The sequence below is a fragment of the Tachyglossus aculeatus genome, chromosome 11, assembly GCF_015852505.1.
Source record: "Tachyglossus aculeatus isolate mTacAcu1 chromosome 11, mTacAcu1.pri, whole genome shotgun sequence".
NCBI classification, from domain to species: Eukaryota; Metazoa; Chordata; class Mammalia; order Monotremata; family Tachyglossidae; genus Tachyglossus; species Tachyglossus aculeatus.
In genome coordinates, this window is record NC_052076.1 from 897,647 (window position 1) to 912,484 (window position 14,838).

Sequence of the window (14,838 nt, forward strand, 5' to 3'; positions counted from 1 at the left end):
TAAACATTTCTTTGTTTCTTGGTGTTGTGATGGCGAGTTTTTGGTAATGATGATCCAGTCATTTTGGGAAATTCTTGCACTGTATCCAAGGTTTTTGATCTGGTGCGTGGTTCTGCGGGGGTGGGGGCGGGGGTCCGCACCCTCTCTCTCTGTTCCAAGTGTGTGCGATGTTCCGTTCATCTAAGGAGTTCAGACTATCGAGTGACTTCAAAACCGTTTTTCTTTTGTTCCTTTTCAATGTGATGGAGTGAGCTAAAGAGGAAAAAAAAAAAAAACCCCAATTAAACACCCAGTTCGTTTAAACAAACAAAAACAGAGGAAGGCGAACGTGCCAATTAGCGTAACTGGCGGCTCCAAGCTCCTTTTTCAATCTGAATATTAATAAACGATGAGAGTGGTCACATACCGACGCGGCTCTGTATTACTTTGTCTCCCCCGCCCCCGAGCTCGGCTCCCCCCGATCCGCCTCCCCCCGCCCCCTCCCCATTATCTCCACCTCCCCACCCCCTCCCTTAGCCCTAGTCCCTCCCTCCTTCTCCGTCACCCCAACCCCCAACCCCTTCTTCCCCAACCTCTCCTCTGACACCCCTTTTCCCCCTCCCTCTCCCATCCCCTTTCATCATTTTCTCCTCTCCCCCCAACTTCGAACCCGTTAGTTGCCCGACCAAGCTCCCCTCGCCCACCCTGGACTCTGTCTCCCCCCAAATTCATCCTCTTCCCTCGCCTGCCACCCCGTCTCCTCCCCGAGGGTGGGTGGGTGGGGGCTGGTTTGGTTTGGGGAGCCGGAGGTTTGTGGGGGAGGGCGGCGGGGGACGGGGGAGCGGTGGGGAAGGGAGAGCTGGTTTACCTCCGGTCTGCGGCCCAGCCTGACGCCCTGGCGATTTCCCCTTTGCCCTTCGGCGCGACCACCCGGCCCCGGTGACCGCTCCATTCCCCGGAGGCGGCCGAAAACCCCCACCTGCTCCTGCCGGGGCGACCCCGTCCTCCCCTCTCTTCCTCCCACTATGCTGCGGACCCCGGGTCCTACCTGTCGCTGACTCTCGGGGTCCTCTGCTTGGCAGGATCAGATCCGACCGGACTGAACCACCGGGGAAGCCAACTGCCCCGGGACATGGGGCCCGACGCCAGCCAGCTTGGAGGGCAGCCGGGGTAGGGAGGATCCATGTCTCTCCAGCATCCCCTCCCCCCAAACCCCGAGACCCTCCCTGGAATCCCCCCGGACTCCTCCCAGCAACTCTTGTGAATCCCCCCGGACCTTTCCGGGACCACTACCCCCAGTCCTCCACCAGACTCTCCCCAGATCAATCAATCAAGCAATTGTATTTATTGAGCGCTTACTGTGTGCAAAGCAGTGTACTAAGCGCTTGGGAAGTACAAGTCGGCAACACATAGAGACAGTCCCTGCCCAACAGCGGGCTCACAGTGTCGAAGGGGGAGACAGAGAACAAAACAAAACATACTGACAAAATCAACTAAATAGAATAGATACGTATAAGATAAATAGAATAATAAATATGTACAAACATATATACATATATACAGGTGCTGTGGGGAAGGGAAGGAGGTAAGATGGGGGGATGGAGAGGAGGACGAGGGGGAGAGGAAGGAAGGGGCTCAGTCTGGGAAGGCCTCCTGGAGGAGGTGAGCTCTCAGTGATCAGGTGACAAGGTGATCAGGTTGTCCCACAGGGGGCTGACAGTCTTAATCCCCATTTTACAGATGAGGTAACTGTGGCCCAGATCTCCCAGTGCCCCCCAGACTTCCACCACACCCTCCCCACAACACGGGAGCACTGCTCCCTCTCCCCCCGCCCCCGCCCCACTCCCAGCCCCCAGACAACTAGCCAGCCGTCAGTGCCACCCTTAAAGCCCGGAACTTCCTTCCAAAGCTGACCCTGTCTCACGTTTGAACAACATATGGTTGGAAAGTAATTATAGATTTTAATTACCCAGGCCGGTTCCTATTAACGAACAATGTTGAACAAATATTGAACAATATTTTCTCGGGTTGCTCTAAAGTAGAATGAGTTTATAATGACATGAAAACAGGGTCCAGTTTTGCAAGAAGGGAGGTGTGGACTTCTCATACATCCCGCCTCGCTCACCCCTGCCTTGGTGGGATCAGAAAAGCTCAAACCAGAAATACTGACTTTCTTTCGAAGAGGCAAATCACCTTGTTGTCCACTTCAATGCCAATCTGCTAGATGCAGTCGTACTCTGCACACCCTGGGCACTAACTCAGGGAACCAGATGCCATCAGTCCCTGGGGCACCAGCTCTGAATCAGCCTATATTCCCTGGGGCCTTGGCTTCAGAGTGGTTGTGGAGCACTTTACTGGTTGCCTGTTGTGTGCAGAACACTCTCCTGGGCAACTAATTGTGCAGCCCACTGTCCTGGTTGCCTGCTGTTTGTACAGCACTTTACTGTGTTCCTACTCTGAGACGCAGCGTGGCTCAGTGGAAAGAGCCCGGGCTTTGGAGTCAGAGCTCATGGGTTCAAATCCTGGCTCTGCCAGTTGTCAGCTGTGTGACTTTGGGCAAGTCACTTAACTTCTCTGGGTCTCAGTTACCTCATCTGTAAAATGGGGATTAAGACTGTGAGCCCTTCGTGGGACAACCTGATCACAATTGTATCCCCCCAGTGCTTAGAACAGTGCTTTGCACATAGTAAGTGCTTAACAAATGCCATCATTATTATTATTATTATTATTACTCTGTGCAGAGTGCTGTACTGGCCTTCTACTATGTGCAGAGAACTGAGCACCTACTTTGTATAGACCAGCATATTTAGTGCTTACTGTTTGTGGAGCACTGTACTCAGTGCCTGTGCAGAACACTCTACTGGACATCCGGGTTACAGCCTGCCAGGCACCCTGCCTCCTCCACCTTGATGAGAGGGAGGGTGGGAATCCCCTCCCACTGCCCTTTCCTACTCACTGAATCCTTGTCCTGAGTCACTGATGAGCAACTGACTGATGCTGAATGAATCTGGGCACAGATGATCCTGTCCCCATCCCCACCTGGCCCTGTCCCCCCGCCTTGCCCTCTTGGCCCTGTCCCCTGGTGGATCTCACCTCCTGGTGGCACCAGTTCATCTCTTGGCAGGCCACCACCACTGCCGTCACCACTGGCAGCACCAGTCCCCAGAGTCCCGAGCGGCCCCTCCAGCACCACCACCACCACTACCACAGGCCCCACTGCCTCCACCGGCCCCACTGCCACCACCAGTGGCCCTACTGGCCCCAATGGTCTCACCAGCATTGCTGGCACCACTCACCTCAGCTGGCTACTGCTGCCTCAACCATCAGCACCGGCCCCACCCACTGGCCCACCTTCCTCTCTGACACCAGGTCCAGGCTGGGAGTATCGGCAGCTCTAAGAAACTCGGAAACTGACAATTCACTGCATCACCGCCCAGGAGGGAGAACGGACTCAGGATCTAGATTTTGCCTTCTATTGACCCATTGCATTGACTGCTCCACAGGGGAGCCTGATCATGGTGTATGCCTTTACCCTCTTCTGGAACACCAAGTGCTCAATATAGCATTCAGCCCCCTGCAGACATCCAGTACAACCCTCTACACCCAAATGCTCAGCACAATGCTCTGTCTTATTTATTTTATTTTTGATATTTGTTAAGTGGTTACTATGTGCCAGATACTATTCTAAGTCTGGGGTAGATAGAAAGTAATCAGGTTGTACATACTCCATGTCCTGCAAGGGGTTTACAATCTTAATCCCCATTTTAAAGATGAGGTAATTGAGGCTCAGAGAAGTTAAGTGACTTGCCCAAGGTCACCCAGCAGACAAGTGGTGGAGCTGGGATTAGAACCCAGCTCCTTCTGACTCCTGGGCCTGTGCTCTACGCACTAGCAGGCATCCAGTACACTGTTCACTTCCAAGAGCTGAGCTCAGTACTTTGCCCCAGCAGGCATCCAGTACAGCACTCTGCCCCCAGAAGATGTCCGGTACAGGGCTGTGCCCCAGCAGGTGTCCAGTACAGTATCTTGCCCCCAGCAGGCATCCAAAATAGCACACTACCCCCATTAGGTGTCCAGTACAGCACTCTGCCCCCCACAGACCCTGAGCACATCCCACTGACCAAGCAGTGGACATGGGAGAAGCTGGGGTACCCTAAGGAGCAGAAAAGAGGAGAGCCTCTGAGAAAGTGATCAACAAAAGGACTTTATTGACCTAAGGCTCTGCCTGACCATGCCCTCTCTGTCTGGCTCCACCCTCCTGTTTTGGAACAGAACTCATGGATTGTCCTGTGCTCCAGTGATGACACTTTCCTAAAATCAGATGTGTCCCCTCCTCCTTCTCTTTCTCCTCCTCCCCACAAAGACTGTTTTATACACTACTATGTTTCCAGGGACTCCATCTACCTGTAGATGCCCGTCCCTCACCTGGTAGTTAATCCATCTTCAGAACTGATGGATCTATCCATCAGTGCACAGACAGGTTTGAACCTATTGAACTCACCCCAATAGAGAGTCCTGCTTTGTGCCCTCCAGCTCTTTGGAACACCTGGGGCCTGAAAGACTCACTGACCCTTGAGATGTGGCTGGGTCAGGCAGGGCCGGTGGCGGGGGATTTCTAGGCCAGGGGCAGGGTGTTTCTTTCTCCTGCAGGATCTAGCCTTGCTGGCCCATGGCAATGTTGGGGCATGGCCAGGGTTGACCAGCAAACCTGGGAGAGGAGCAGGGGCCAAGGTGGGCATTCCCCTGAGGCTGGAAATGGCCCTTCCTTGAAGCCCTGGCTGTCCCTGATGGGCCTGGAGACTGGGAGGTGGGGTGTCGGACCGGCGAGGGGGCTCCCCTAGAGCCACATCCAATGCCGATGGCATGACTCCAATGGTACCCCAATGGGCTGGTGTTGGCCACCCTATCGCCTTGCTCTGCCTTGACCCCTGACCTTCATCTGGCCCCTACCTTGACCTGGTCTGGGCTTCTCCACCACTTCTGGTCTGGTGGTCCTGCAGGCGCCACACTGGGCTCCCTGTCAGGGGCTGTTCCCATTGTGATACCAGGAGCTTCTGCCAGAGGGAGGGTAGGTGGCATATGACTCTGGGTCTCCTATGAGAGGGGAAGAGCCAACAATTCCATTTCCACCTCAATAATTCATTCATTCATTCATTCAATCCATCATATTTATTGAGCTCTTACTGTGTGCAGAGCACTGTACTAAGCACTTGGGAGAGTTCACTATAACAATAAAAACACAGATTCTGTTCACTGGGTACATAAATGATGAGTACCCAATAGACGCAGCACATACTTGGTCCCAAGCAACCGTGCTAAGTGCTGGGGTAGATTCAAGACAATCAGGTCTGACCAGAACAGGCCCTGCTCCTCTGCTCCGCAATCTAAGGGGAAGGGAGAACAGGGAGCTTATCCCCACTTTATCCACCCCATCACTTAGTACAGTGCCTGGCACATAGTAAGTGCTTAATAAATGCCATAATTATTATCATTATTATTATTTGCAGATGAGGAGACTGACCTTTCAGGGGCAGAGACTATCCTTACCATCAGCCAATGGGGGCATGGGCATGAGGCCATGGGGCCAGTGGTGACATTCAGGACAGACCTCCAGGGAGTGGGTTGGAGCAGGCCAGGCCCAGTCAGGGGCACCATCTGAAGAGTACCACTTCGAAGGCAGAAGTCCAGGATTCTTCCCGCTGGGCTGCTGGGCCCTGCAGTGACCTGTTTCTTCATCTCCTCATTCCAGGCCAGGTTTGGAGGGCAGTGGGAGAGAGGGGGTGGTGGGGCCTGATGGGAACTCATGCATGGAAGTTGTCGAGGACCGGGCCGGACAGCGCCCGGTTCTGGGGAGGGGTGAGGAGGTGAGGTAGTCATGGACAAATCAAACCCAATCCTCCCTGCCCACAACAGCAGCACACCCAGGGCTCACCCTGCCAGATGGCACCCAAGGGGCACCAGGATCGTGACACCCAGCACTCATTCACTCCCACAGCTTCAACCATCATCTCTTTGCAAATGACACCCAAATCTACATCTCCTCCCCGGTTCTCTCTCCCTCCCTCCTGGCTCGCATTTCCTCTTGCCTTCAGGACATTTCCACTTGGATGCCTGCCCGTCACCTAAAACTCAACATGTCTAGGACTGAGCTCCTTATCTTCCCTCCTAAACCCTGTCCTCTCCCTGACTTTCCCGTCACCATGGACAACACTACCATCCTTCCCGTCTCACAGGCCCACAACCTTGGTGTCATCCTTGATTCTGCTCTCTCATTCACCCCACACATCCAATCTGTCACCAAAACCTGCCAGTCTCACCTTCACAATATCGCCAAGATCTGCCCTTTCCTCTCCATCCAAACCACTACTTTGTTGGTACAATCTCTCATCATATCCCGACTGGATTACTGCATCATTCTCCTTTCTGATCTCCCATCCTCCTGTCTCTCCCTGCTTCAATCTATACCCCATTATGCTGCCTGGATTATCTTTCTACAGAAATGCTCTGGGCATGTCACTCCCCTCCTGAAAAATCTCCAGTTGCCTATCAACCTTTGCATGAAGCAAAAACTCCTCACCATTGGCTTCAAAGCTCTCCCTCACCTTTCCCCATCCTACCTCACTTCTCTTCTCTCCTTCAACAGCCCAGCCCGCACACTGCGCTCCTCTGCCACTAACCTCCTCACTGGGCCTCGTTCTTGCCTGTCCTGCCGTTGAACCCTGGCCCACGTTCTACCCCTGGCCTGGAATGCCCTCCCTCCACACATCCAACAAACTAGTTCTCTTCTTCCCTTCAAAGCCCTACTGAGAGCTCACCTCCTCCAGGAGACCTTCCCAGACTGAGCACCCCCTTTTTTCCTCTGCTCCTCCTCCCCTCCCCACTGCTCCCACTCCCCCCACCCTCCCCACAGCACTTGTGTATATTTGTACATATTGCTCTATTTTATTAATGATGTGTATATATCTATAATTCTATTTATCTATTTCGATGCTATTGATGCCTGTCTACTTGTTTTGTTTTGTTATCTGTCTCCCCCTTCTAGACTGTGAGCCCGTTGTTGGGTAGGGATTGTCTCTATCTGTTGCTGAATTGTACTTTCCAAGCGCTTAGTACAGTGCTCTGTACACAGTGAGCGCTCAATAAATACAATTGAATGAATGAATGAATGAATGAGAGAGTTGGGGGTGCATAGGGGCTGAAAGCTGACCTTTATGCCCACGCAGCCCAGGAAAGTTTCTGGGGAGATACTGGGCAGTGAGAGAGTCTGAGCCCCTTCTGGTCTAATCCCCTGGTTTAACCCAGCCCAGGGCTCCAGGATAGCAAAACAAAGACACATTTCCTTTCCACGTTTATTTCTTTTTGTTTGAAGATCACAGAAGAGCAGAGCATTCATACGTGTAAAATAACAGAAGAGAGAAACAGAATTTAAATACATCTCAAAAGAAAAAGAAAAAAAGCTTTTTGACTTTATTTTTTTTTGACACACTGAGCTTTGATTTTCCTCTTCAGACCTCTCTCTGAGGGCCAGGGTGGGCCCCCAAACTGCCCAATCCCACCAGACTCCAGTCCCCCAAAGTGGAGGGCCAGCCCCCCAGATGGCCGAGGGCAGCCTTGTCCAAGTAGGTCAGCTTGGGGCTCTGTGGTGGCTGGGGTAGACAGAACCCGTGTTTGAAAATGTTTCAATGAGGGACCACAGTCAGCCAGGGGAAGGTGGGCCAGGATCAGGGCTCCGGACGGTTCTGTGGTATGGCATGGGAGTGTGTGGGAGAGAGTGTGTGTGTGTGTGTGTGTGTGTGTGTGTGTGTGTGTGTGTGTGTGTGTGTGTGTGTGTGCGTGTGCCTGTATGCAGCTGCTCTGACCCCACTCCTGGCCACTCACCTCAACCTTCTAGCCAGGCTGGCGAGGAGCAAGGGTGCAAGGGACAAAGTCCAGGGTCCCAGGGGAAAGCAATGGGGACATCAGGATGGGATCCAAAACCTTCCTACCAGTTGACCTCTTCACCAGGCAGACAGGGTGGGGGAAGGGTGGAGGGATTGAAGATGGGGTGAGATGACCCCAGTTCACTGGGATCCCCCCTCCCTGTGTTCACCTTAATCCACTTTCAGTGGTTAGAACTTCACCTTTCCAGCCTAGACTGGTTACAATCCCTCCAACCCACACCTGGACCAGCTACAATCTCTCCCTTCTCCGACCTAGACCGGTACAATTTCTTCCTCTCCAGCCTAAACTAGCTATGATCCCTCCGTTCACACTTGGACCGGCTACAAACTCTCCCTGCTCCAGTCTAGACTGGTTATAATCTCTCTGCCCACAACTGGACTGGCTACACTCTCTCCCTGCTGCAGCCTAGGCTGGCTACAATCTTTCCCTGCTCCAGCCTAGACAGACTGCAACTCCTCTGCCCACATCTGGACCGGTTACAATATCTCCCTGCTCTGTCCTAGACTGGCTATAATTTCTCCCTGCCCACACCTGGAGTGGCTACAATCTCTCCCTGTTCTGACTTAGATCAGCTACGATCTGTCCCAGCTCCCTCCTCAACTGGATACTGTCTCTCCACCCCCTACCCTGATGTCTTTGCTAGTTCAGTGACTGCCCTCCATCTTCCCTCTCCGTCACCACCAAAGGATCCAGGAGTCTGGGGCCGAGGCAGAGAATGGAAATGGGCAGAGGAGAAGGCACGAGGCCACAGGGATGAAGTACTGTATTAGGCACCTACTGTCAGCAGAGCATTGTAAAGGGCGCTTACTGTTTGAACTGAGCACCCTCTGTTTGGAGAGCACTGAATTGAGCTCTTGGGAACATTCAAAAAATGGCAGAGTGGGTGATGGCCCTTGGCTCTCCCTGATGCTACTCATCTTCCCTTTGCCCTGAGATCCTTCCAGAGTTTCAGGGTTCCCTGGGTGGAGGCCTGGTGTGACTGATGGGGCTGATTAGACATATACTGGGCTCACCAGTGAGCTTTTGTATGGATTTCCCAGATCCTGGAACCCAACTCGCCAATCGGCTCCAGGGATGCAATTGTGTCGAGTGGAAATCCGGATGTCCCCAGCCTGCAGTCACAGTCCCGTGTAGGTGAGCAGGGCGGCCCCCAACGAAGTCCTGCACAGACCTGCTGGGTCTTCAGTACAACACCAAGCACTCAGTACATGGTCCAGTTTGGCTCCCAGCCCTCAGCAGAGACGCAGAACCCACATGGGGCTCTGATTGGGATTGGGGGTGGAAAGGTTAGGAACTCAGATCACCAGACACTGGCACAGTTGGGGTCTGCCACCGGCCGTTTTCTACATTCAAGTTGGCAATCCCAATGGCAGGAGACTGGTGCCCATTTGGATTGCATGCCGAAGCAGGGCACACCACCAGCCCAAACTGCCCAAGCCCATGCTACGCCGGCCCTCACCACCAGGCCCTCACCACCCTGGCCCATGCCACCCCAGCCCTCACCACCAGCCCCAAACCTTCTGGGCCCATGTTACTAGCCCCAAACCACCCTGGCCCACACCACCCCAACTTAAAGCCCACTGTTGGGTAGGGACCGTCTCTATATGTTGCCAACTTGTACTTCCCAAGCGCTTAGTACAGTGCTCTGCACATAGTAAGCGCTCAATAAATACGATTGATTGATTGATTGATTAAACCACCATGGCCCAGAATCTCCCCTGACCAAACCCCATTCTGACCTGTGCCTCTGGCCCCAGTGCACGCACAAGCTGTCAGGACTGCCTCTAGCTCCAGAGCAATCCCTAAACCACAATCCAGCCCAGCTTGTCTGTGCAAAGGAAAAAAAGAACCTGACAGACACTTGAAAGAGAGACGGATTGGCTCATCCCCAAGCAATGGGGAGAACGGCAACGGAAATCTGAAGAAATCCCAGGAGTATGGGAGCCTGTGGTCAGGAAGGGACAATGAGGGGAGAGAGAGGAAAAGAGGGAGGCAGAGAGGGAGCAATCAGGCAGGAGGGAGGAAAGCTCGTGTGCAGGCCGTGGGCATGGACTGGGAAGGAGCTGGGGGAAGGGGCTGGCCTCTTGCGATGACGATGTCTCCTGGGGAATTTCCCCACCACCCTCCCTGTCTCCAAGTCTGGCAATAAGGGGAGGGAAACCCGGGAAGGAGGGGTGAATGTCGGCTCGGCCTGCCAACCCCCTAGCCCGCTGGTCTGTCAAAGGGGCTTCCCAGGCCGTTCCACCCCAGCCTGAAGGTCGACCAGCCATCCCACTAGGCCCTCGGCCCTCCCAGACTCAGTTTCTGTATTCCAGGAAGGCGGGAGCCAAAGGAGCAAGTCTCTCTGGGGTTAAAGGTCATAACACACTATCTCCCTGCCCCTCCAGTCTGGTTCCTCCCCATGTCCCTGGCATATAAGCTCCCTCTCTCTCTCCCTTGCCTCGAAACACAATGGAAGAAGTTCATGCCTTCCTCAACTGTGGCCTCCAGTTGCCTCTCTGGAACCAGGGCCAATGACCCTGGGGGCCAAGAGACCACCACTGGCCGGCCCTTTCCTAAAGGACGGATCCCACCAGCTATCGTTGGCCAATGTCAGTCCACGTTGGCCCAATCAGCCTACCCAGGCCCACACTAAACCATGTCACCCCATGCTGTCCCACATAAGCCTACCCAAGCCCACACTGACCCACACTAGACCACATCAGCCTCCGTCAGCCCTCCCCAGCCCCTCGCACCCCGCTCTTCTGGACACAGACTCTGGGCTCCTGAGAGACAATGGAAAAGGAGTGGGTGCCTTCCCTGGGTCTAACCACTCGGCTGCCTGATCTTCTCTTCAGGTGTCTGCAGCAGCCAGAAAGCATGGTTTGGTCCATCGTGGCTCCAGTCTGGCTGGCCTGCCCAGCCCCCTGGATCACCATTGGGACCCACCCTGACCCCTCTGAGACCTGTGGGGACAAATGCACATTTCCTTCTACACCTGGTTGCTGGCAGTCTCTGTCCAGCCTCTGTCTCCTTGAGCACGGCCATCTCAGGGAACTCTTCCTCTGTTTCATTTTGGGCACACTCAGGGTGCAGAGGGCTGGGGTGCCCTCTGGTCAGCGCCACCCTGACCAGATTGGACCCTGGCTAGGGGCCCCCTGCTGCCTCTCCCCAAGCCTAAAGCCAGCTGTAGTCAGCTTGTGGTCCAGCTGTGGTCTATTAGCCTTCCTTGCCAGCCCTCCCCATCAAAGTACGCCATTGAGACACACACACACCCCCACCGCCACTGCTTGTCCCCCCAACCCCCCAGCCCTGACCTCTGAACCAGAATTTGGCTGGGCTGGCCAGGGGTACCTCCCCAGGCTTCCCCATTGCCCCCAAGACCTTTACTTACAGGGGTACTTCCCCAGGCTTCCCCGTTGCCCCCAAGACCTTGACTTACTCACCGAGTGAGTGTTAATCAGAGACCGCTCTCCCCCCATCCCTGTTCCCCAGCAAAGGGACAGGAGGAAGCATCGGCGGCCACCAAGCAGAGGGTCATTTTAGTCTCAGCTGGTCAGTGGGCCGGGGGAGGGGAAGGCATCTGGCCAATTGGCCTGCTGCTTCCCGACACCACAGTGCACTCACATTGAACAAAAAGCCACAAAACGGTTTCTTTCCTTACCCTGCTTAGAAGCAGGCCAGAGCATGGATGGACGCAGGGAGAGCCAGGGTGAGTGCTGAGTGCCAGCCCTCCGGGGACCCCTCTGCTGCACTGCGTTGGCTCTGCTTGGCCCCCACCCCACCCCGATTTAGGCACTTTCAGTAACAGTGTAACAGTGAATCCACGGCAGGTTCAGGATTGGCACAGTACAATGCGGAGCTCTTGTTCCCATTGGAACAGACACTGACATCACGTGATGCCCCCCTGCCTGATGACGGCTGGGGAAGAGCCAGTAGGGGCAGGGGAAGGGGGGCGGGGGGAGAGGGATGGCTGGTGTGGGGATGGGCTTTCTGAAATTGGTTGATCCAGTGTAAATCAAGGCAAAATTCAACAGCCGTGCCCCCGCTGCCTGGGATTCAGCTACACTGGTCCCAGAGCCACGGGGGTGACGGGGCTGGTAACCCCGGTCCCAGTTTTGGGGGTGATGGAGCCACTGTCCGCGGACCCCGGTGTTTCTCCCAGAGCTTTCTTTCAGGATTGGGCTCCCAATTCCAGCAATCCCGGCCTCCAACCAGGTCTGAGGGCTTCCAGACGTGTTGGAAAGAGCCCAGATCAGCCAGGTCTGTCTGACTCTTCCATTCTGTGCAGTCTGCCTGGCCCCACCCATACCCCCTCCCCACCCCCCACCCTCACGATGAAGCACAAGTGCCCTCCCCCAACCCCTGGACCCCCGGCCGCTATGTGTGAGCACAAAGCAGGACAGTCTATGTACACACAAGCCATACCCTTGGCATGCTTTATAGAGAGAGGGACCCCTGCATGTGCACACATACACCCACACCCACACACATACACACACATACGCCCATGGGAAGGAGAGACCCGTGGGGGAGGGGGGGCACCCAGAGGGGAGGAATTGAGAATGATGAGATTGACTGCAGGGAGGTGGCAGGGGGAGTGAATGTGATCCACTTGAGCCTAGGGGAGGGTTAAAAGGAAGCAGCAAGACCAGCAGGAGGAGTGAGAGGGGGCGGACCGGAGGCCTGGGCAGGCTGGAGGGGAGAATGAGGCTGGCTAGAGGAGTGGGAGGGGCAGAGGCAGGAGACCCTCCTCCCTCTCCCCCGGGTCCCGGGCCCGCTGCAGATGGGATGTGGCTAGGATTTGGCCCCTGGGGAGGCTGGTGGCTGACAAGTGCCCCCAGGGGAACCAGGGAGGTGGTGGTGGTGGTGGCGGCGGTGATGTCAGGTTTCACAGATGGGGAGGGATGAAGGAGGGAAGGGAAGAAGAAAAAAAAAGAAGGGGAAACATTGTCATGAGGCATTTTGCTTTTTCAAGCATCTGAATGTCCTTAGTGTGACATGGGCTGGGCACGGTCGGAGGCGGTTGGCACACGCACTTGCGCACACACGAGTGCAGGGGGCCGCAGCTTTCCCGCGCCGGGCCCAAGGCGGTGATATGATGGGCTTTGTGGCTTCACGATCGTTTCCCTTGTTCCGCTCTGCCAGGTGGCTCTGGTTCTCCCCTCGGCTCAGTGCGCCGTGGCGAGTGGAAGGGGCAGTTTTCTCTCTCCGCTCTCTCTCTCTCTCTGGCTCCTTTATGACGCGTTTTTGTGTGTTGTCGGTGTTTTGTTTTTATTTTTAAATTCTTCTTCTATTAACATTTGCTGAGCAGGCAGAGCAGGGATGCCGCCAGCAGCCACAGCGGCACGGTCAGAGCAATGGTGCCGTTGATTCCTCTGACGGAACCGGGTCCTGCAGGGGGATGGCAGGGACAGGGAGTGGTTGGGCAGAGAGAGAGAGAGAGAGAGAGAGAGAGACAGAGAGAGAGAGACAGAGACAGAGAGAGAGAGACAGAGACAGAATGGACAGAGGGTCACAACGCCTCCCACCAGCACTGGGCTGGAACCCGGTGCCCCGGCGCCTCCGCCTGAGGGATCTGGCCTCCACGAAGGCTCAAGGCCTCGCCCCTGCCCTGGTGGACAGGTGAGCATCGGGGCATGGACCGGTCGGCTGACACCGGGAGAGATCCTGGAGATGCTGGCCAGGGGAAGAGCTGCCGGTTGCCCCCGTCAGCAGCCCTCCTGGAGATCCAGCCCAAGGCAGGAGGCCAAGGCCCTCAGACATCGTCTCCACAGAGGCCTCTCTGGCATGTGCTTGGACTGGAGAGTCCTCGGATGGCCGAGAGTCACCACTGGCCTGTGTGCATCACCGGCCAGGGTGGCCATGGCCATGGGAGAGGAAGGGGGTGAGGAGGCGGGGGAAGAGGAGGAGGAGAAGGAGAAGGAGGAGGAAGATGGAGGAAGAGAGTGGAGGCTCCGGTGGATGTGGAGTGAGGGCCAGGACAGTTCCTGCCAAAGGGAACGCTGCATCTCCACCCTGGCCCTCAGCTCCCGGGTGGCTCGGTGGGCCCTGGGAGCCTGAGAAGTGGGCGGAGGAGGCGTTTCTGTCCTCAGGGCCAAACCCTTAAATCTTGGTCTCCATTATCTGGGTTCCAGTGTGGATCCAGTCAGCTGTTTGAGGAGACCAGCCCCGGGGCTGGGGGTCAGTACCAGCTTCTCCGGGCATGACCCCGATGACCTGCGCCCTGAGAGGGTGAACGCGCAAACCAACAGCTGTTTGGTTGTATGCGAGGGGGCGTGCACACGTACCGGAAGCCCCAACCTCGGAAGTCAAAATACAACTTCTGTGGGATGTCTCCCCCTCACCAACTGGCCAGTGGGAGGGCATGGACATATGGGAGGCAGACAGACAGGTGGATGCACGGACAGACGGACTGACAGGCAGACAGTTGGAGGCCACAGGGTGAAACATGTGACTGACGCCCTAGAGGTTGAGGCAGAATGACATGCGTGAAGCCCACAGATGTCATGGTTGCCACAGCCCAGGCCTCGCTTAGATGCCTCCAAGGCATCCGCAAACCCTGCGGCAGGGAGACAGGGACCCCGGTGTCTGGGCCGGTTTCTAAAGACAGGCTGCCTGAAAGGTGGTGGGGTGCAGTGGACAGAGCACGGGGCTGGTAGTCAGGAGACTGGAGTTCTGGGCCAGGGGCTGAGTATGGAACTGGGCCCATGGTGGGGCTCAGCAATCCCTATTGGGGCTCAGGTCAGGTGGGGGGTGAGGGGTCAGAGGGGGGAAGGAAGGTGGGTCCTCACTCTGGCTCTGGCTCTGCCTTCTGGCCGGCCCCCCATGTCGCAGGAGCCGGGGGAATGCAGGGCTGCTGGGCGTATCTGGGTTGGGTCAATTCCTTGCCCACACCTGGCTCCATGGGGTCCCTTCATCCAGAATCTACAGCACCGC

The 14,838-nt window shown here is 55.7% G+C and overlaps 1 protein-coding gene across 5 annotated transcripts in view; it reads right to left on the bottom strand.

Moving 5' to 3' along the window:
* Positions 1 to 12,311: 12,311 nt before the first annotated feature.
* Positions 12,312 to 14,838, bottom strand: part of LOC119934666 (limbic system associated membrane protein) — a 274,942-nt gene continuing 272,415 nt past the window's right edge. For 2 of the 5 annotated variants that reach the window (XM_038754231.1, XM_038754229.1), the window contains one exon: positions 12,312 to 13,293. In XM_038754231.1, coding sequence (XP_038610159.1) covers positions 13,196 to 13,293 — 98 coding nt within the window. In that variant the 3' untranslated portion in view covers positions 12,312 to 13,195. Of the gene's footprint in view, positions 13,294 to 13,323; positions 14,126 to 14,838 lie in introns of those variants that run through there. The other 3 variants (XM_038754230.1, XM_038754228.1, XM_038754232.1) reach the window with 2 other exon arrangements.